At 50.4% G+C, this 22,957-nt stretch overlaps 1 protein-coding gene across 3 annotated transcripts in view; it reads left to right on the top strand.

The window, feature by feature from the left end:
* Positions 1–22,957, top strand: part of PIK3CD (phosphatidylinositol-4,5-bisphosphate 3-kinase catalytic subunit delta) — a 73,227-nt gene that overhangs the window by 48,475 nt on the left and 1,795 nt on the right. For all 3 annotated transcript variants that reach the window (XM_075906079.1, XM_075906078.1, XM_075906081.1), the window contains 14 exons: positions 1,956–2,052; positions 2,515–2,645; positions 3,644–3,703; positions 4,028–4,195; positions 4,724–4,845; positions 6,163–6,306; positions 7,433–7,532; positions 8,604–8,782; positions 9,553–9,662; positions 10,778–10,856; positions 11,994–12,161; positions 13,330–13,453; positions 18,949–19,094; positions 22,093–22,225. In XM_075906079.1, coding sequence (XP_075762194.1) covers positions 1,956–2,052; positions 2,515–2,645; positions 3,644–3,703; positions 4,028–4,195; positions 4,724–4,845; positions 6,163–6,306; positions 7,433–7,532; positions 8,604–8,782; positions 9,553–9,662; positions 10,778–10,856; positions 11,994–12,161; positions 13,330–13,453; positions 18,949–19,094; positions 22,093–22,225 — 1,761 coding nt within the window. The remainder of the gene's footprint in view (positions 1–1,955; positions 2,053–2,514; positions 2,646–3,643; positions 3,704–4,027; positions 4,196–4,723; positions 4,846–6,162; positions 6,307–7,432; positions 7,533–8,603; positions 8,783–9,552; positions 9,663–10,777; positions 10,857–11,993; positions 12,162–13,329; positions 13,454–18,948; positions 19,095–22,092; positions 22,226–22,957) is intronic.

Raw genomic sequence — 22,957 nt, 5'->3', positions numbered from 1 at the left:
CGTTGTGGTCTAGAAGCTAATGTTGCAAACTTGACCGTGCTGAAGTTACCTGGAGTCTGATTAAGTCTCAATAAAGGAGTGTTGAGGGAGGTCAGTCAGAAGCGATTCATGTTTTTTACTCTGGGAAAACAACTGCTTCCTGCCTCTCCCATGAATGAAAAACCCCTTTGCCAGGACTGCTAGACAAGCCTTAGTGATTTCTTTAGAATGCATCGGTGGGTTATAAAGGGCTTATCATGGCTCCTTTTAAATCTGATAGATGTGCACATTTTACATTGAAATTTCCCTTTCTGGCTGTGCTGATAATTTCATCTGAGATCTGTCCCCAGCCTCTTAGGAGATCAGTTTCTGTGTCAGTTTGCTCTTAGCTCATTGTGGTTCCTGAAAGTCTTACTAAATGCTGGTTCTGCAGTATTGCCCACACTGTTTTGTTGAAGAACTGAGTGTAAACAAATGCAGCTCACCAAGAAGGCTGCATAGTCTAATAGGCAGAGCACCAAGCTGCAAGTTTGGAGAGATGGATTTTATTATTGGGTCTTCCACCATCTCCATGCTGATTTCCCCTATCTGTAAAATGAGATTATTTAGACTTTGTCATGTTTTGTAAAGTGCTTTGAGATCTATGGGTGGAAAGTGCTAATGGTTCTACTAAAGCAGGGCTTCTCAACTTTGGAAGCCCTGATGGTCACAGCGATACTCACAGCACATGCTGAGGGCCGCAATTTAAGTGTGGTTGCATATACATGCAAATATATATGCAAATATATGCAAATAGTTTCTTTCACACTGTGTATTCCCAGTAAAGGCCGTGTTCAAAGGATCCTACCTGCAGGGTGTGTGTTGAGCCCTGCGTAAACCCAAACTGCACCGCGGGCTGCAAACAAACGTTGGGTAGCCCTGTACTAAAGGATCAGCAATCTGTCCAAATGTCTTTATTAAATAACAAAAGCTCATCCTAGATCTGATATACCTGCTTTTATGTGCATATCCTGGTTTTGGAGTCCATGCTAACTGTACTGGTCCCTGTATTAAGAAATACACAAAGCACATAGGCTATAGCCAAGAATTTGTGTGTTAGCCAAGTGTAATGGTCAGGGAGGGCTATGGAGTTAGGGATTGGAAGGCCTTGTTGGTACCAAGTGTTGTCACACAAGGGGTGTGCTACACCACACCATGAAAAAGCTATTAACAATGCAGTGTTGTTGTAGCCGTGTTGGTCCAAGGATATTGGAGAGACCAAGGAGGGTGAAGTCATATATTGTACTGGACCAATTTCTGATGTGAGGTAGACAAGCTTCCAAGTTCTCATAAACCTGAAGGAGAGCTGTGTGCAAGCTCAAAAGCTCATCTCTCTTACCAAGAGTTGGTCCAGATATTACTTGCCCCTGCAACCATCTCTCTTTAAACTATTAACAAGTCTATTAATGGCATCATGTCTGTGACCCTGGCAGATCTCTCAAGCAGCACAGGGCTGGACACTCCTTGGGATGGGAGACCTCCAGGGAAAACCCACAGAAAGACGTGCTTCAGGGTAGTGCTAGGGGCAGCTGGCTGCTAGAAAACCCCTGCTCTAAAGTCCTTGCCACTTGTGATCAAGATTGCATGGGACTTTCCACAAGTGCAGGCGTTTCAGTCCCATCTGTATGGCCGAATTCCAACTCCAGTCACTACATTCTGCCTTCTTAAATGGCCCCTGAAGTGCCAAGTGGGTACAGCGCTGCTCTTGCCCTAGACAGAAACGTAATGGTTCTATGTGCTGCTGAAAAGCTGCTGGTTCCAGCCCCGTGGTGGGTGCAGTGGGTGTAAGTTTACCTGTTTCAGGTGCTGGCTGTGGAGATTCTAACTGTTGGGGGAGGGGGGCTATTTTGCCCTTGCTCCCTTGGCAACCCTCCTCTTCCCATCAACCAGCTCCTGGTATCACAACACCTGTCTTTGTCTCCCTGTTTCCCTCGCAGGACTGCCCATTAGCCTGGGTGAATATCATGCTCTTTGACTACAAGGACCAGCTGAAAACAGGAGAGTGCTGCCTGCACATGTGGTCCTCATTTCCAGGTACTGCCAACCACAGCTGGGGGCTCCTCCACTGAGGTGGGAAGAGAGCCTAGGCAGGGCAGAGCTGAGATGTCTCTCTTCTTATTCTCTTGCACCTTTTGTGCAGCTTTCTTGTATTTTAACGACACACACTACCTACTGGTGTGACTCTCTTATTAAGTCTCTGGGTTACAGTAGGACATAGAGGCCTGTTACGCTGTGCACATATCACGAGCCACAAGCTCAACTTGGAGGGGCTTGTAAACTAGAGACAAGATACAGCAGGCTGGGAAGGGACACAGGGCACAGGAGAGCTGAGGAGACATGCCCAAGGCCAGACAGCTGGTCAGTGGCGGAGCTGGGAATGGAATTCAAGTCTCCTGGGTCCCAGGCCAGTGACCTGTCTGCAGCGCCATGCTGCCGCCTCACCCCCTTGTCAGTGAGTGTTGAGAATCCAGCCTCATGCTCTTTTTACTTTTTCAGATGAGAAAGGGGAGCTGCTGAACCCCATGGGCACAGTCCAGAGCAACCCCAACACGGAGAGCGCAGCAGCCTTGGTCATCTGCTTCCCCAATGTCGCATCCCACCCTGTGTATTACCCATCCTTCGAGCAGGTAAAGGGCAGGGTATCTCTGTGGACGGGTCGCCTGGCCTATAGAGTACAAAGTCCGAAAGTGACCCACAGAGCAGTCCAGAAAGGCTGGGTGCAAATAGCTGGTGAACGAAGGCTGCCAAGGACTAATTGCAACACACGCTGGGCAGAGGCGTCCAGCCTGTGAGTCAGTCAGTCCCATCTAAGCCCTAGAAAAGCTGCCCTCCATAAATGAGGACTTGTCTTCACACAGATTTATCTTACAGATGTTGCAAGCTGTAATGGAAAGGGAGTGCAGCCTGCATGTCACCTTCCGGCTTCCTTGGGTGACCTAGAATCTGAAGAGGCTTTGTTCCAAAAGGAAGCATTCCCACCCCCACCCCTCCGGCAGTAAAGCTTTTAGCAGGCTGGCCAGCAGTCCGGCTCAGTCTCCTGCTGTGGCTCTGCATTTAAAGTGTATGAGGAGCCAGGCGGGCAGGAAGCCTGGTTTAGCTCTGGCTAAATAGGTCCAGGAGGTCAGACTCCCCGCTTGGACAGAGGCTGCTGCCACTCCACGCTGCTGCCTCTGTATCAGAGGCAGCAGCACAGGGCGACAGGCAGCTGGTCTGCAAGGGGAGCTGGTTTTTATACTGGCTCCTCTCACGGACCAGCTCCCGTCTGGCACCCCACACTGCTGCCTCTGATACAGAGGCAGCAGCGCAGAGTGGCAGGGGCGCCTCAGGAGTGGGGTCAGATCGCACTGGCTGCCGGCCCCACCCCCAGGGACTATCGAATAGTCGAGTGACCGATCATTCATGAGGTTAATCGACTATTCAATTAACCAATATTTAACATCCCTAGTCACTGCCAGCTCTCCTGCTGCTGACCTGTCAGCAGGGCGTGATGCTGCTTTGGAGGGCGTGGGAACTGGCTGGGCTCAAATGAAGAGTAGTGGAAGAGCAGGCTGTGTGGGGGAATAAAGGGGAGGTGGGCTGTGAAGAAGACAAAGGCTGCTTCACTTAGTCTGTACTTGTATTGCAGCTATTGGATCTGGGGAGGAGCGGAGACTATGCGCGCTCTACACTAGAGGACCCAGAGGAGGTAAGTATCTGGCATCATCCAGCCAATCTTTGTCAGGTCCAACAGGCCCTCCCTGAGGAATTGCTTATGGGCCTCTGTGGGTGCTTTTTCTGGAGTACCCGCGCCCACCCCAGCCTTGCCAGCTTCCCTCAGCACTGCATGGGCCTGGCTTTGCTAGGGGAGGGCCCACAAGCTCTGTCCAAACTCTGTCCTGGCTCTTTTCCCCACTTGGGTCATGCACCCTAATAGCCACCCCAGGGCCCATTTGCAGCATCTCCCAGGGAACAGAGCGAACATTGAGGCCATGTCAGATTCAGACTGAGCCCTGTTAATTCCTGTGAGCAGAAGCAGCAGCTGATGGAGATCCTGGAGCGGAGGAACTACACCGAACTCTACGAGCATGAGAAGGACCTTGTGTGGAAGATGAGGCACGAGATCCGGGACCAGTATCCAGAGGCCTTGGCAAAGCTCCTCATTATCACCAAGTGGAATAAACATGAGGACGTTGCACAGGTGAGGCTGGGGTGGGTGAGGTCCATGGATCAAGCAGCCACCCCAGATTATGGAATTGGGGGAGCCCGGTTGGGCTTTTTCCACTGGCTCTGTGCACAGGCGCATTGGCATATGCTCAGCCCTTTCAGTTCCTGAGATCCCAGAGCTGGGGGGGGGGGGGGGAGAGAGGAGATTCTGTTACGGTGCAGGCAGTAGGCACTGTCAAGCTTTGGGTTGGCGCTTGGAGAGTGGGGGCCTGGTTCCGCTGGGTCCAAGTTCTCTCCTCCCCCCCCCCCCCCCCCACTCCCACTGTTGTTGTGAACTCTTCTCAGCTTCTCTGACAGTCACGGTTCTGCTGTGTCCTGCACTTTGCAGTCTCTGGGTGCTGTACAAGACCCAGATGAAAACTTCTTACCCTCCAAGAGCTCATGCAGCCTCATGTAACCTTGTCAGGGCCTGGCTCTTTGCATCAACCTCTCTTTATGGCTTGGAGGCTGCCCCCTCAAGTGTCTCCTCTTCCCCTCTGACTCTTTGTCCCACACTTGGCAGATGATCACCCTGCTCCAGAATTGGCCAGAGTTGCCTGTCCTGAATGCACTGGAGTTACTGGATTTTAGCTTCCCTGATCGTTATGTTGGTTCCTTTACTATCAACTCCTTAAAAAAGTTGACGTAAGTATGCACGGGGCGGAGGGGGGAGGGGAGGCGAGGTGAGGGAGGAAGGGAAATGGGGCAGGGGAGGGAGAAGATGCTGAGTTGCTTTTTGATTGGCTATAGGGTTGCAGAGGAGGATTCTGGGAAAATGCTCGGGCCTCTTCTGTTCACAGAATTACAGTTGCTGCAGCATGGGTGATGTCATCTTTGATCTTCCCCATGGGCAGCAGGTGAAGGCCTAGTTGGGGAAGGCAAGACCCAGCCCCGTCCCTTCTACCCTTCCCAAAACTGGAACAGGTACAAAGAAGGGCCACTAGGATGATCCGAGGAATGGAAAACCTGTCTTATGAAAGGAGACTCAAGGAGCTTGGCTTGTTTACCTTAACCAAAAGAAGGCTGAGGGGGGACATGATTGCTCTCTTTAAATATATTAGAGGGATAAATACCAGGGAGGGAGAGGAATTATTTAAGCTTAATACCAATGTGGACACAAGAACAAATGGATACAAGCTGGCTAGTAGGAAGTTTAGACTTGAGATTAGACGAAGGTTTCTAACCATTAGAGGAGTGAAGTTCTGGAACGGCCTTCCAAGGGAAGTAGTGGGGGCAAAAGATCTATCTGGTTTCAAGATTAAACTAGATGGGTTTATGAAGGGGATGGTTTGATGAGATAACATGATCTTGGTAACTAATTGACCATTGATTATCAGTGGTAAATAGGTCAATGGAGGGATGATAGGAGTTACTATAGAGAACTTTCTGGGTGTCTGGCTGGTGAGTCTTGCCCACATGCTCAGGGTTTAGCTGATCGCCATATATGGGGCCGGGAAGGAATTTTCCTCCAGGGTAGATTGGCAGAGGCCCTGGAGGTTTTTCGCCTTCCTCTGTAGCATGGGGTACAGATCACAGCTGGAGGATTCTCTGCATCTTGGGGTCTTCAAAGTATTTGAAGGCTTCAATATCTGAGATATAGGTGAGAGGATTATTCTGGGAGGGGTGGGTGAGATTCTGTGGCCTGCACTGTGCAGGGGGTCAGACTAGATGATCATAATGGTCCCTTCTGACCTTAAAGTCTATGAGTCTACCCGAGGCCCCGCCCCTTCAGCAACCTTTCTCCCCCAACCCCTGGTGGAGCCAAGCCCCGTCCAACCCCAGCCCGATCCTTCCAGGCCACCTGTGCCATGCCCCAGCCTTCCTTTATGGTCAGGGAGTCAGGCTTCTGCACCGCGGCCCCAGCCTTTCCCAGCAGCCACGGAGTGTAGGCATTTTTGGGAAGGCAATGCCTTCCCTTGCCTTCACTACTCACTGCCCATGATCTTCCTTTTCTTTTCCCAGGGATGACGAATTGTTCCAATATCTGCTGCAGCTTGTCCAGGTGCTCAAGTATGAATCCTACTTAGACTGTGAATTAACCAAGTTCCTATTGGACAGAGCATTAGCCAATCGCAAAATAGGACACTTTCTGTTTTGGCATCTCAGGTAAAGAGCCACCTTGTTTCAGAGTCTATCTGGGTAACCAAGTCAAACCAGCATCTACTGAAATCCTGACGGCACGGGTGTATGTGTATGAGAGAGAAACTACGTTCAGTGGATGCATATTGAAGGGCTATTGGCAATCCCTACCCAGTTTCTCTCTGCTCAAGTATTTCTATGGTTATCTGACTTCCAGGAGTACATTGTACAGACTCTGACCGTACAATGGTATCCCAGGGTCTTCTCTGTATGTTTCTTCTCTTATTGATTCCATCTCAAATTGGACACATTTGTCAACTAAAAAGATGTTGAGTACAATTTTCAAAAGTACTTAGTACCTTGGGAGCTGAAGACATGTTAATTTCCCAGGAGGCTGAGGCTCTTAAGTCCATTGGGTACTTTTGACAGTTTTACTTGTTATTTCTAATGGCCAGCCTGGAAAACTCATCCTGGAATCTGAGAGACAAGAGGGTGGAATATATATGTATACACTCCAGATTGTTGAGATTCTAAAAATTCTGCGACATGTCAGGCTGGTTTCACTCCCAAAGTTGCACCGGTTTATCAAGAGTATGAAGTTGCACTGACTTAGTTAAACCTTGTCTGTGGACACTTTTATTGGTTTAACTTGCTTGTATCTGTTTAGCTTACCCCTGTAATGTACATCAGTGATCCTGATGTTAAAATTTGCATCTTCCTCTCTCCATTCCTCTGGAGGCCTTAGACACATCTCAGCGTAAGCCCAAATTTAGTGACTGGGGGATGGTTCCCTTGGGCACCCTAAGGGGCCTGCTTTTCAGAAGGCAGGCACTCGGCACTTTCTGAAAATCAGGCTCTCTTTAAAATGTCTCAGGCTGGGTATCCGAGACCAGCAGTCCTTTCTGAACATGTGGATTCCGAGGAGGTTCTCCCAGAGGAATGCTTAGCCAGTTAGTCATCCAGTCAGAAGGCTGGTGGCTTCAGGCACTGGAGTTTTCTTTAAAACCCTCTGTTTTTCTCCCCCCCCTCTGTTCCATAAAAGGAATCTAATTGGAGTCATTGAATAATATTTTTTTCCTGTGCTGTTGTGAACAAGAGAACTAGTCACCAGCTGCAGTGAGTCAGGCTGGCTTTAATCTCCCTCTTTCTGTAGGTCGGAAATGCATGTCCCTGCAGTCGCCCTCAGGTTTGGCCTGATTTTGGAGGCCTATTGCAGAGGGAGCAACTACCACATGGGAATTCTAATGAAGCAGGTAAGGGCTGCTCTCAGGCAGGAAGCTGGACCATCCCCTGCTCACAGCTGCATGTCATCTGTTAGCCTTTCAAGCCTGATTATTATTTATTTGTATTTCTGTAGTGCAGTGGTTCCCAAACTTTTCGGCATCACGCCCCCGTTTTGATTTTTGAGAAACCCTCATCCCCCCCCCCCCAAAATAGCAGCAAAACTTGGGGTGGGATTGATGGGGGTGTGTGTGGCTGGGTCGCCTCACGCCCCCCCCTAGAATTTCTTCACGCCCCCCCAGGGGAGCACGCCCCCCCAGTTTGAGGACCCATGTTGTAGTGCCTAGGAAATGTAGCCGTAGACTCAGAAACTAGAAGGGACCATCAGGTCTGACCTCCACATTGCAGGCCTCAGAACTTCACCCACCCATTCTTGTCACGGACCCTTCAACACTGGTGGAGTGACTGAAGTCCTCAAGTCATGATGTAAAGACCAAGTTACAGAGACTCCGTCACTTATACTAGTTTAAGCCAGCAAATGACGGGTTCTCCATGTGGCAGGGGAAGGTTAAACCCCCCATGCCCACTTTGGCAGAGCTGGATTCAGGTGGCCTCAGACAAGCCATGTAGCCATGCTGTGCCTCAGTTCCCCATCTGTAACATGGGGATAATGGCACTGCCATACCTCCAGGGATGAGGTGGGATCAATGGGACCTGACGTGCTCAGGTACTATGGGGTGGGGTTTATAGAAATACCTGAGATAAAGAGGAATAGATAGATTAGGAAAGGGCTTGTCAGCAGAACTAGCTAAAGCATGTCCATTTTGATCAACACCACACGTGTAGTTCCACACATCAGCTATTAACCCACAGTCCTCTCTATTGCTGCAGTCCTGGGTCCCCACACTGACCTGGGTAACCCTTCGCTGTTTCAGAGCCGAGTCCCTACACTGCTTTGCCAACGTAGCTCGCTCCTGACCCAGTTCTTCAAGCTGTGTGTGGCAAATGGCCAGAGAGCGAGACAGGAACGAAGCCAACCCTGCTTTCCTGCGGGTCCCTACTGGCAGGATTTCTTAGATTAATTTTTCTCCTCTCTACATCAGGGGGAAGCACTAAACAAAATGAAAGCCTTGAACAACTTGATTAAAGTGAGTTCTCAGAAGGCCACCAAACTGCAAGCCAAGGAGATGATGCACCAGTGCATGAAGCAGGAGACCTATCTTGAGGCGCTTTCCAATTTCCAGTGCCCCCTGAACCCCAGCATTATTCTTGCTGAAATTTGGTAAGAAGGATTGCTGCTCTGTGCCCCTTAACTGCCAGGTGCTTTTTGCATTACTGTTCGGTGGAAGGTCTTAAGTCCCTGGCAGAGCCGGACTAAGGGGTGGGCTAGCCGGGCAGCTGCCCAGGGTGCCAACCTATGGGGGCGGTGCCCAGCTCCCAGGGGGCTGCAGCGGCCGCCTGGGGTGGGGGCCATGTTAACCCCTGCAGCACTGGCCAGCAGCGCCCTTCTCCCCTCAGCCACAGGGCCCTGCATGGCCAGGCACAGCCCGTCCCGGGTGGACCTGGGCTGTGCGCCATTGGCGGTGGCCGGGCCGACTGGGCAGCGCATGCACCTTGTGTCTGCCCACACATCCCGGGGGTGGGCCTGCGCATGCATTGTGCGCCCAGAGGCGGGGCCACGCGTCCCAGGGGTGGGCCTGCGCATGCGTCATGCGCCCGGAGGCGGGGCCACATGTCCTGGGGGCAGGCCTGCACACGTGTCGTGCGCCCGGAGGTGGGGCTGTGCATCCTGGGGGCGGGCCCGCGCATGCACCGTGAGCCCGGAGGCGGGGCCGTGCGCCCCAGGGGCTGCGCCATGCACCTGAGCCCCAGGACACCAAAATGGCTTGGGCCAGCTCTGGTCCCTGGCTTTCCAGAGGGCGCCCCTTTTCCTCCCCCAGTGCTAGTCACTTGAGTGTTCGGAGCATTTGCAGCTGTTGTTGCACATGAGGCTTTGCTCTCCATGTCTGAGCAGGGAGAGGCCCTGATGGAAGATTTCTTCCCTTTCTCTAGTGTGGATCAGTGCACTTTCATGGACTCCAAGATGAAGCCACTGTGGATTGTATTTAACAGTGATGAAGAGAGTGGAGCGGGAGTGGGCATCATTTTCAAAAATGGAGACGGTAAGTTCAACTCCCACACCTGCAGGGTGGGGTGTATTGTCCCATCTAGTGGCACCAAGACCCCTTCCAGAGAGAATAAGAGTCTGCTCCGCACCCTTTGCTAATAGCACTAAGCTCCATAGCCCCAGGTTCAGTTTTGCCCACAGATGACCAGGGCCTGTCAGCGTTACACAAGGATCTCTGATCACCAGGGAGCGTTAATGGATGTAAAACATTTGTGTGCACTAAATGGGCTGTGAACTTTGTACTGTTGTTGGGGCAGGAGATTGAGGCTTTGAGATCAAGATGGAGACTTGACAGGTTCTTATCTAACCCGGGCCGGCTCTGTCATTCAGACTTCCTTGTCGCTCAGTAGCCCCAGTCGCTATGAGGATTGAGGCTAGAGTTGCATGGGGAGCTAATACAGCAGTGATTCCCGCTAAGAACAGGGAAGGAGCACTGGGTCTGGAAGAGCTTTCAGATATTCCCATCCCAGTCTCTACCAGTAGGAGTCGCTGTAGCAAGGGGGGGTTCCTGCCGTAGTGTGTGTTTGATCTGTGAGGCCCAGGGCTTGTCAACACTGCCATTTTGGTGCGCTGTAACTTGCTTGCTCGGCGGTGTGAAAAAACACACCCACTGCGAGCGCTGCAGGTTACTGCGCTGTAAAGCACCAGTGTAAACAGGCTCCCAGCACTGTTAGCAACTCCCCTCATGGAGCTGGTTTACCTATAGTGCTAGAAGGGATCACACTGCCACACTAGCTGCCACGGCCGCACTTTCAACTTACCAGTGTAGACAAAGCCTTAGTGACTTCAGTTCTAGCTGCGTTGAGAGAGACTTTCTGAAATACCCCAACAGAGCTAAGGGAACAGGACCACTGGGAAAATAAATGCAGGAGATAAACCTTTGCCGCTGAGTCCTTATGGGAGAGGGACGGCATCGAATACCACCACGCCCAATTGTGGTGATGGTGGGAAATGCTGCTGTACGCAGGCGTCCCTTAGTGGCATGGCTATAGAAAGTGAGAAATACAGCAAATGCAGCCCCAATGAGCGTATGCTCTCAGGGCTTCGCTGAGCAGTGTGAGGGGAAAAATGAGAGAAATGAAACTGTCTTCATTTGTAATGCCTGACCAGATCTCCGTCAGGACATGCTGACTCTGCAGATGATCCAGCTGATGGATGTACTGTGGAAGCAGGAAGGTTTGGATCTGAGGTAAGACACTAGAGCGGAGTTACCTGTGCTGAGCCACTGGTGGACTGCACTTGGATTGCATTGCTTTGTCAGTCATCCTCTATTGCCCTGCCAGACAAAGACCAAGACAAAGCCTGATTCTGGAAGGAGTGGGTTGTTTCAGGGGAGGTAAGAGCCATCATATGATTGGGTGAGAGAGAAAGAGCTTAGGCCATGTCTTCACTACCAGGAAGATCAATGCTATAATGGTTGATCTTCCGGAGTTTGATTTAGCGGGTCTAGTAAAGACCCACTAAATTGAATGCTCAGGGCACCCCATCGGCACCCAGGGCCGGATTAAGGGGAGGCTAACCGGGCAGCTGCCCGGGGTGCCAACCTATGGGGGGGCGCCTGATGGCATCTGTAGGGGGTGCTGTGCACCCGGCCACGGGGTGCCCCTTAGAGATGTCATCAGCGGCGCCCCTTAGAGCTGCTGGGGGGAGGAGCCACGCATCCATTGCGCGCCCGCTGCCCGGGGTGCTGGAATGGCTCGAGCCGGCCCTGTCGGCACCGGTACTCCTCAATTCACAAGAAGTAAGGAAAGTTGGCCAGAGTATTTGCTCCCATTGACCGCCTGCTGTGGATTAACATAGCTGGAGTTGCATATCTTAATTCGACCGTCCAGCTAAGTATAGACTAGGCCTTAGATGTCTGATATTCCAGCTAAAATCACAGTCGACGTGAGATGATCGTGTCACAGCTACCCTTAGAGGGAACGAGCAGGATTGCTCGTACACATGAAGCCAGCAGCTAGCCCTATTCAGGGAGCTAAAGATGCTAGACAAGGGCAAAATATGTATTGCTTAACCCAGGCCTTCAGATGAGCACCTCTTTGTTCTGTGTTCCTGTTCCTCCAAGGGGCAACCTGCCCTCAGTTCACTGTGGAGTTCTTGGAAGTGGAGGGCGCTTGGCACCTTCGTACACTGAGGCTTGTTACCGGCTGAGTACCTGTGGGATTTGCAGCGGTTCCCAGTCGCTGTGTGAAACTTAGGGGCAAGGGGGCCCTGGGCTTTCCCCCAGCAAATCCCCTTTGTGAAGTGGAGGAGGGGGAATCTCCAGGGAAAGCCAAGCCAATGCGGTGTGAGGTCTCAATGGAAAGGGTTTCTCTCCTCTCTGCAGGATGACCCCTTACGGCTGCCTCTCCACAGGCGACAAGACTGGGCTGATCGAAGTCGTGATGCGCTCGGACACCATTGCCAACATCCAGCTGAACAAGAGCAACATGGCAGCCACTGCCGCCTTCAACAAGGATGCGCTGCTGAACTGGCTCAAATCCAAGAACCCGGGGTAGGTGGGACTGTTCGCTGCCGCTCCCTGCTGCCTTCTGGCTGGAGACGTGATCTGGTGCTTTGCCCTCTAGTCCCCTTGGGTTCCGAGTGATTTCCAAGCCATCCAGGAACAACTGGGAGTGTGTGTTAGATCCTTGGGCTACAATCCCATCATTCTCGCGCCTGTATCCTTCCTCGGAACCCCAGCAGGCATCCTGTGTGTCCACCTGGGTCTTGGAAACTGCTTCAGGGTAGAACAAAGCTCGTCTCCTGCCCTCACAGGATGCAAGAGGCTTTTTTCAGGTTTGCCCCCAGACTGGAAGGCTGAGCTCAGGACCCACAGCTTCACTGGGAGTCATGAATGCTCATGACTTGGGATCGGGCTCTTGCTGCTCCAAGGGATACGGGCTGGCATCTTCCCTCTTTTTACAGAGTCCTGATACTTCTTAAGGGATATAAATGTGAGGGCCAGATTGTAAGATTCCTTGCAGTGACGGGCAGTTGCAGTGCAAACTTCTCACGTCCCTCTGCCCCAAATCCACCTGCCTGTCCCCTACCTGCAGGAACCATCATTAGGGATGAAGCGGGTGTTCAGTCCTCAGAGCTCCCCAAGTCCTGTGAAACCAACAGGTTTGGTTAAGGCTGAACAGGAGTCCCATCCCCTCTTCCCGCCGATGGAGGAGGGACAAGAAGAGTCTCTAGTGAAGGGCCTTACGGGTTTGTGTACATGCCACAGCAGGTTTACATGCGTGAGGGTGTAGCAGAGCAAGAGCCCCAGGGTGAAGTACAGTAGACTTCCGATAATCCGGAACCTATGGGACCTAGGTGGTGCCGGATTATCAGATATGCCGGACTATCAGGAGGTACTATAAGATGGTTTTATATATATACTGTATACATTATATACTGTATATAAAGTGTTCTTAACCCTTTTTATTGTACGTATTGTATACAGTATACTGTAACGTTTTAGTTTTTTAAAGCCTTTTTTACCCTTTTTGCTCAGTTCAGCTGCTGCAGCTGTTACCTTGTGACTCATTTTTTGCCGAAGCTCACTCACTAGGCTCTTGCCATTTTGATGCCAGACTATTGGATGCCGGACTATTGGAGTTTTACTGTATTTGTATTCAGAGTACAACCCTGCTGTCTGAGTTTAGACTCATCTTTGTTTCCTCTCCCCCCTCCAGTGAAGCTCTAGAACAAGCCATTGAGGAGTTCACGCTTTCCTGCGCTGGGTACTGTGTGGCAACGTACGTGCTAGGCATAGGGGACCGGCACAGTGACAACATAATGATCCGGGAAACTGGCCAGGTATGGAACGTTCTCTGGCAGCTCACTGCTGCTCTTTGTATCTTTTCCCATAGATGAGTGTGCATCAACGTTCCCTCTAATCTTTTTCCATACATGGGCAGATTTTTTCCCCATCTATGTGCAGAATAAATGTTATGATGTGCACCAAGGCATATGTGAGTGTGCACCACCAGGAGAAACACACATCTAGCCGTGAGCTCTCTGCTAAGGACATTGGAATTTCTCTTGAGCGGCTGCACAAGCACACAGCTTATAAAAAACGCTGGTGTGCCTGCTACTCAGAGGGGAGTAGAAACATTGGTTCAGAATGGAAAAATTCTCACTAGCTCTGCCCATCTGTGTGACCAAAACAATGCTTGACTCACAGGAAATTCTATAGCTTCATAATATATTTGTCCTTTTTTCTTGCATGCCTTGATCCGCAGTGAAAAAATTCAGGACAATGGAAATGTCAGTACTTATTAGACTAGAGTTAACACCCACTTTGGAATGACTGGGAGGGGTGCAATTTACACTTCACAGCTATTGTTCCAGGCTGGCTGTGGACTCAGGCAGAGCTTGCGCACACTGGTTTCCCATTTTGAAACTTTACTATCACAAGGCGGCTTTAATGAAAGCTGGGGCTGCAAAGAATGTATTGACCTGAGCTGTAATTGCACTTCCCTGGGATTTTTAATGACTCTTGGATGTCAGGTCTCATCTTGAAGCTTAGATATCCTTCACTTCCATTGGTCCAGAGGTCGCAGGCAAAACTAGGAAGGGGAAAACCCTTTTGCCAACAGGACACGTTAGACTGTGGGGATCGTCTTGTGCTCAGAGATGGACGCTCTGTCTCTTGTTCAATCTACTTCGAAATGAGTCAGAGCTATAGGAAACAGACGTGTTCTGATCTCTAGGGCTACGTCTAGACCAGTGTTTCTCAACCTTTTTTTTTTTTTTATAAAGTACCCCCTTTAAAAAAAAATCAGTACCCCCAGTACATACAGTTTTCAGACACACACAATTTTTTTTCTACCATTGCAACACATTTGTTTAAACAATGTAATCGTACCCAGGAGGCAATGAAATTTTTGGTGTAAAAAGTACAAAAACAATAAAGTACTGTAAAACTTACAACAAAAATTCAGTTTTCTCCAAATTTCAGTTGTGTTGACGTACCCCCCAGAGTTCTCTCGAGTGCTCCTAGGGGTACACTAGTCTAGACTACAGCCTTCTTTTGGAAGAAGTTTTTTTCAGAAGAGATCTTCCGAAAAAACGTCTTCCGAAAGAGAGCGTCCACACTGCAAAAGTGCATTGAAAAAGCAATGTGCTTTTTCAGGAGAGAACTTCCAGACTGAATGGATGCTATCTCGCATGTAAGCTGTGATTGCTATGGATGGAATGGCCATCAGGGCACCTGTGCTTTTTCCTCTTTCCTCTTCTTCTGAAAGAACTCCCTCTTCCCTGTCCACACTCCTTTTTCCGAAAGAGCTTTCACAAAAAGGTTTCTTCCTCATAGAACGAGGATTACCAATGTCGGAAAACCCCTCTGTTCTTTTGTTTTACTTTCAGAACGCAATTGCAGTGTGGACGCTCCTTAAGTTTTGTTGGAAAAACGGCCATTTTTCCAACAAAACCCTGTCGCATACACATACCTTAGGAGATGAACCAGAACAAGGGTTCTTAGGACAAATTATTTGATGGCCTCAGGATGCAGCCACCAACTCTTGCTGGTGGCTGCTCTCTCATATGTTCCTAAAATACTTAATTGGCTTTATGAAAAACAAACACAAGGTGGGCGTGTGCATATGTGTTTATGTATTGCTAGCCAGTAAGTCTGTTGAGAAAAGTGATGTGAACAAACATACAAGTGTCACTTTTCATAGCAGACTTACTCTGCCCTGGATGGGCGATCAGGGGAGTCAGCAAGGGGGTTGGAGCCTGAAACCATGTAGCTGGAGCCAGTTAGAGTCCAACCACACCCCCCGACCAGAGCTTGCCACCCCAGGGGTGAAACCCAAAGCCTGAGTCTCACTGCCCCTGGGAAGGTGGGGAACTCCCCAGCTCCTCCAGAGGGAGGCAGGGCCTGACCCCTGCTGGCAGACCCAGCACCCCACCCCAGGGTGGTGCATCCACGGACAACAGGCAGGGGGAGGGGCCCTTGCTTTGCCCCCACTGTCACAGCTCAAGTGGAAGTGGCCACAAGAAAAGCCCCTGGTGGCCACATGCGGAAAACACTGAGCTAGACAGTGGCCCAGTAAATTGCTAGGGGCCCGAGTCCTGTTTGAGTTGCTGTCAAATGTGAGTAATGAAATTCAGAGCTGTGGAAAACAAATGGCTCTGTCTGCCCCTTCTCTATGTAGCATCCCATAGATCCCTACGTGTTAGATCCTTGGGGTGGGCCAAGTGCTCCCCTGGACACCAGCCCAGCTCTTGCTGTGATGAAAGTCCTTAGAAAAACCTAGAGATGCTTTTGCTCTGCAGATGCAGCAGGAAGGGAGCTAGCTGTGGGGCTGCAGAGAGCCCTGCCTCGTGCTGACGCAAAGGTGTGAGACTCTGCAAGGCTCAGCTGTATCAATTCTGGCTGGCTGGTGGCAATCCAGATTTTGCCACTAGAGGGTGTTAGAACCCTACGAACAGCAGCCATGGAATTGTTGGTTTATTTCAGGATTTAGAACATGAAAAACCTGAACTGGGGGAGGGGGGCATATTTCCCTATGCTAAACAAGGGACACCTGGTAAAATTGTTGATTTCAGTGAGTTCAACAGCAATCAGTCAGAACTATGCAGCACAAACATTCAAAATAGCATTAAGTTCACTGAGCCCCCATTGAGACATACTGCATTATTATCTGTGTGTGTATTTTAGAAATGTGCATTTGTCTGCCTGGCCATCCATCCTTGGCTACATCTACACTGGCCCCTTTTCCGAAAGGGGCATGCTAATTTGACAGGTCGTAATAGGGAAATCCGCGGGGGATTTAAATATCCCCCGCGGCATTTAAATAAAAATGTCCGCCGCTTTTTTCCGGCTTTTAGAAAAGCCGGAAAAGAGCGTCTACACTGGCCCCGATCCTCCGGAAAAAAGCCCTTTTCCGGAGGATCTCTTATTCCTACTTTGCCAAAGTAGGAATAAGAGATCCTCCGGAAAAGGGCTTTGTCCATTTGGCAAAAAATCGGGTTCTCGTCTGTGTCTGTTCTCCTCGCAGCTAGGGTGGGAATTCTTGGGCGGCAAAGGCAAGACTCCTTTGTACATTAGCCTCCATCAGCATCCTCCTCAAGAAGAGCCACTGCAGTGTTGTGCACTCCAAGGCAGGTTTCCAGTGTTCAAAGCACTTCTGATTGTTGAACAAAAATTCTCGACTGTAAAATTCCTGTTCCTCAATTTCTGCAGCCTCAACCAAAGCCTGCAGCAGGGTCTTTGTGCATGATGTGACAAATCTTTCTCTGAGCCTCATGCTAAATTATTTTGAAGGGTACAACTATGCTGTACATCTTCTGTCACTGATGAGTCATTTTTCTCAATGGCCTCTGCCTGCTTTGGAAGCTGGCTGTTTGCTTACTAGACAAAAGAAACCAGTTTTGTGCAAGCATCACTGACAAATTTCTTGTACAGTGTTGGGCATGTATCTTGAGAGAAAAAACATGCCCTGTGCTCTTCAAAAATCAACAATGTTCTGGCTCATGCTGGTCCCAGAGAAGGGAATTGTGTGCAGCCATGCTCTAGCTGAATGTTTGTTTTTTTTAACAGCAACAGTTTGGCAGAAGTCTTTCCATTCTTCAATGTAGTGTAAATAGGAAAGTATTTTTAAATGTTCACTGCAAAGGACTCCAAAACAACTAGAGGACAGTCAGCTGCTGTTTGCAGCAGTTTTATGAATGTGAGCACCACAACCAAGCAGCTTTCCCCTTGTTTGACTTCACCATATGTTGTTTTCCCAGCATGTTTAGCACCATCAGCATTTGTATTAGTAGTGTCTGTACAAAGCCCAACAAGCTTTTCACTATGAGAAGGCTTCTCAATGGATACAGGAATCTGTACTGCATAGCAGCAGTGTCTCATGGTAGAGGCGAAAACAACAAACAATGTTGGTGTTTAGCCCATCAGCGGGAGCAGTCAGGCATGGTGTATGGCCAGGGGGTAGCTCAGGGGTCAGGGAGGGGAGGGAGCGAGGGGCTGTGTGTGGCAAGGGGTTGCGTGCAGGCAGGAGGAAACCTCAGAATTTATAGAAGGGGTAGCTAGAGGCTGTGTGCCAGGAGGGCTTTGTGGTCTCCGCCCCCCCACACATTCCCTTAGGGCTCTGCCAGCCATAGATCTGGATCCTCCACCCCTTGCAGCTCTTAGCATATGTAAGCAAAGGGCCTGGGAGCTGAGGGGCAGCTTCAAACCCCTGCACAAGTGCAGGGAAAAGCTTGTCTGCCTATGCCACAGCACTAGCCAGAGGAGCAGCTGCGCTACAGCTCTGGCTTCCATCTCCCTGAAGTGTGTGTGTGGGGGGGGGGAGCACAGCCTTGGGTGTGGGGGCTTCTGCTGCAGGGGGAGTGCTGGGGATCCAGGATCCAGCCCTACCACTCCTGGCTTCAGTTTTGCTGGGGGAGGGAGGGAAATTGGGACTTCAGCGTCTCAGGTCCTGCTTTCAGCCCTGCAGGGGTAGCCAAGACTTGGGGCTGCAGCCCTTGAGAGAGGAGAGTGTGGGGGATTGGGCCTTCAATGAGGGGGAAGGGGCATGCTGAGGATCGGGACTTCAGCGTGGGTGGTACTGGAAATTCAGGGGTGCACCATGGATCAGCATGGGGGGGATCAAGATTTCAAGCCCTGCAGCAGGTGCCAGGGCTCGTGGCTTTAGTCCTGCAAGAGCTGGATCGACCCCGCCCTCCTCCAACAGAAACCCTGATTTATAGTGCACATGGAGAGGGGTAACACAAACCTCTGACTCACCCCACACACTTACCGCCTCTCCACCTTGCCTGAGAGTGCCACCTGCTGGCTACATTCACCTGCCATTAAAAATGGGGCAGATGGTCACCTTCACCTGTACTCACCCTAGGAGTGCATGCTGTCCTAAAGGAACCAGAGTGCGTAGAGTTTTGTACCCATCTCCAATAGGTGCTTAGACACCCAGCCATAACGTAGGAATCGGAATTGCCCTGCTGGAACGAATCATTGGCTCATCTAGTGTGTCAGAATCCTGTTTCACCCAGACAACACTTACTTTACCAGTAATGTTTCCATGCAGCACACTTGTGTCCTATAAACTAAGTCCGTCCTCCTACTGTCCATCGGCACTGACATGGGAAAGGGGGTCTAGTAGGTCCCACGAGCCAGTGTCTGATTGCTTTAGAATAAAATCCCGAGTAGAGTATAGATGCCAGGCAGGCACTGGAGCCAGAGCATTTTGCATAGACGTCTTAAATTTCTGTTGGAGATGTAAAGCACATTCTGACACAGAGCAGTACAAGCGTGTTTGATAGCAGAACGCAGACACCTCCCACTAATGCTTTTCTTTTCATCCCAGCTGTTTCATATTGATTTTGGCCACTTCTTGGGGAACTTCAAGACCAAATTTGGTATTAACAGAGAACGGGTCCCTTTTATCTTAACCTACGACTTTGTGCATGTGATCCAGCAAGGGCGCACTAACAATAGTGAGAAGTTTGAAAGGTAAGCTCATTGCCCTTACTCAGCTACAGAAAAATGTTTTGGGGTGATGTCTGACAGTAGCAATCATGTCATCAAACAGTTGCATGCAGGGCCATCCCTACCGATATGCAAACTAAGGGAGCCACGGCCAGCCCTCCCCCGGGCTAGTGTCCCCCACTAGCTGCGTCCAGACACCATTCACCGGGGGTGGTGAGTGGCATGAGCCTGTGGAGTGGAGGATTTAGCAAGAGCAGTGGGCAGCCAGCAAGATGGGCAGAAGGGGAAAGCACCACTTCAGTCGGGCCAGCAGCATGGCCACCTGCTACTCCTCCTGCCTGTAGTCTCATGGCACTCACGCGCCTGCTCCACTAAGGTTGCAGGTGAGCTTCTCTGCCTGCAGTGCTCCTGTGCCCCACAGCATCTCCCCCTGCAGGGGGAGGGTGCAGGTGCTGGGTTCTGTAGGGCACCAGCATTGCGAAGGACATCCCTGGTTGCCTGCAGATCCACCCTCACAGTTTTTATATTTCCTCACCCTCACAGAGCGGGGGGGGGGGGGGGGGGGAAGGTAATATAATAGTTCTTAGTGGATCAACTTTGTTGGTGAGAGAGACACAAGCACTTGAGCATACACAGAGCTCTTCAGCTCTGGAAAAGGAACTTGGTGTCACAGCTAAATACACCGAGGAACAGAGTGTTTAGCGTAACTAGCTAAATAGTGAAAAGTGTTCACCCTTGGGAATATGGCGTTTTATCATTAGCTGGTGTGAGTTCAACTGAGAGTGCAGCGATGGTTTGGTTTTACCCACAGAATAATTGTTGCAACACTTAGGCTATGTCTACACTTGCGGTTTCTTGCATGAGTAATATGCAAATGAGGCTAAGCGTGGAATATCGCTGAGCCTCATTTGCATACCTAATGAGCCACCATTTTTTTCAGAAAAGGCTCTTATACAAGGAGCATCTACACTGCCCCTTCTTGCACAAGTAAAACCCTTGCGTAATGCTGTTCTTCCTGAAAAGTAATAGGTGTGACGGCATTGCACAAGAGCCTCTTCTGAAAAAAATGGTGGCTCATTAGGTATATGCAAATGAGGCTCAGCGATATTCCACGCTTAGCCTCATTTGCATATTACTCATGCAAGAAGCCGCAAGTGTAGACATAGCCTTAGTGCATGGGATGCTACACCACGTGATAGGCATGTGTAGGGCCCATAACCCTGAAAGAGGTGGTGCATAGGATATCAATCACCATAGCGGGGGAGATTGCTACAGGATTTTGCATCTGTTTGCATCTGGATTTTGCTGCAGAGTGTTGGATACCCCAGAACCATGCAGGCTGTTCATTCTCCCGCCCAAAATGTACTTGTGTTCAGGATGACCTAAGCTAATGCTTTCTTTAGCTGACATGCCCATGGATAATCTCCAAGCATTAAAGTGCTTGGTTCTAAGGCCATGTGGCGGGTGGCTGCCACAGCTGAAGCCAGCTATTCACAGCAGCTGTGGGGGCTGGGGTTAGGATACACCCTGGCCCCTTGAGTCCCCCCTATACCAGCCCTAACCCCCAGAGCCCTCCACTACCACCCCATGTCTGCCACTGACCCCAGAACCCCTGCACCCAATCCCCCAGTGCCAACCTCCTGCCCTCAGAGTCTCCATGGCAGCCCCTCATCCCAAATGCCTCAGTGTCAGCACCCTGCCCCTTAGTCCCCCCCCACCAGACCACCCCCAGTGCCAGCCTCCTGTTTCCAGAGCCCCACTGCACCCAACCCTCCCAGAGATCCCTCCAGTGCCAGCCCCCAGTTCCCAATATTAGCCTCATCCCCAAGGCCTACCAGTGCAAGCCACCCCTTACAGCCCTCTATCCCCAGAGCCCCCCAGCACTAGTCCTGCCCTCAGAGCCACCCCCCCCTTCCCTGCCTCCCAGCCACTAGCTGAGTGCTGCTGCCCAGGTAGCAGCTGCAGTGCTGGGTTCTGCGTGGCCTTCCCGCCACACAGCAAACTGCTCTTCCACATCCAGGAGGGGATCTTGCCCCTGCCCAGCTCTGGTTGGCTAAGAGGTGGGGCAGGACATGCCTCTCCCAATAGCTGTGGCGGGAGGGGAGGCACTGGGCAGTGTACGCTAGCCCTGGCCTCCAGAGCCGCCTCATCCCAGTAGCCAGTCGTTCAAGGCCTGGTGCCGGTCGTGGACTGGCAGTTGAGAACCGCTGGCTTAAGGTATGCGACTCCAGCTACATAACAATATAGCATAACAATTTAGTGGGTCTTTACTATATCCACTACCTCAAATGCCACTACCTCAAATGCCAGAAGATCAATCTTCAGTGTTGTAAGTGGAGACGTGGCCTTACGTTAATGCATTTTTAAGAAATCTGGTTACCACAAAGAGCTGGCTTTCCCCAGGGGGAGCTCTAGGATCAAATGTTCATGCATAAGAATTGGCTTCAATCTAGTCCAGTGGTCCCCAACCTTTTCAGGTTGTCAGGCGCCAGGGGGCGTGGCCGTTCGCCTGCCGGGCGCCAGGGGGCGGGGCTCCCACCCTCAAGCGCCGCGTGCCCAGGGCCGGCGCCCCCCCGGCAAGCACCCGTGCGCCATGTGCTTGGGGCCAGGCCAGCCCCGAGCACCTGGCGGGAGCATTCAAATGCCCCCGTGGGCGCCATGGCGCCCGCGGGCACCGTGTTGGGGACCACGGATCTAGTCTGTCCGTACCCATAACCATACAGTTTATATGTGAGCCTTAGGTCTGGATTTGGGGCAGGGGCCAATGTACCATTGGACTAGACATCATATGAACTACTGCCCTTAGTTTTTTGTAGCTCTTGCTAAAGCATATTCTTTTTGTAGCATGGGCTAGTCAAAAAAACATTTGTCCAGCTGTTGGAATACTGTGTTCCATACAGAGCAGTGGGAAGGACTGAGGCTCAGCTGGGCCATATTTTCAGCGCTATTATGGTTGTCATCTTGCTTCATAACACAGTTAGGCTGCTTGTGTCATTTCCTCTTTTCCCCTTCTTCCTGACAGATTCAGAGATTACTGTGAAAAAGCCTACATGATCCTGAGGCGCCATGGTCTTCTCTTCCTGCATTTGTTTGCACTGATGAAAGCTGCTGGTCTGCCGGAACTCAGCTGCTCTAAAGACATTCAGTATCTCAAGGTGAGCCAGGGGTTAGACGTTAGAATGAAAGGTAAAAGATTTTAGTATGTAACGGTGTAAATTAGTAAAAAGAGTGGAAGTTGAAACTTGACAGGAGCAGCCTCTGCTGCAATTTCAGAGCAATGAGTAAATATCCCAGCATGCAGGAGCCAGTTGTCAAACATCCATCATCAGCTGCTAATTGATTCTCCACCTCATGCTGTTGCTCATGGCTCCTAGAATTATTTGAATAAAAGAAATCCTAAATAGTATGAGCAAGGACTCCAAGTGAGAATTTCATTCATGTAAAACAAAACCCAAAAAATGGGCAAAAAAAGTTCAAACTAAAGCAACTGATTGGTTTTTAACAGACTTTTTTGAATAGTTGGCAATATTATCTGCTGCCATCCTTTGCCATTTGTGGCAGCCAAGTATTGTTAGGTAAGGAATCAGCTTCAGGGAGTATATTAGCTACCTTCTTTTGTTCCCACGTTGCCAATAAAACGTTAAAAACTAGAGCCCTACAAATCCAGTTATGGATGCAGATACAAATGTTGTATCTAGAACGCAGCAAATTTGTGGATATCACTTTATATCTGCGGATGCAGAAGCAGATATCTGCAGCTACACATTTTGTATCTGCACAGGGCTCTACTAAAATTCATGCTCCTGGATGAAATGCGGTTGTATTGCAAGCTGGTGTTTAAAGGATGGTTTTCCCAGCTCCAGCTTGAAAATAAGAGGCAGTTTTCC

Source organism: Pelodiscus sinensis, chromosome 23 (assembly GCF_049634645.1).
Source record: "Pelodiscus sinensis isolate JC-2024 chromosome 23, ASM4963464v1, whole genome shotgun sequence".
Lineage (NCBI taxonomy): Eukaryota > Metazoa > Chordata > Testudines > Trionychidae > Pelodiscus > Pelodiscus sinensis.
Note: the sequence above shows the minus strand (reverse complement) of the source record. Positions and strands in the feature narration are given on the sequence as shown.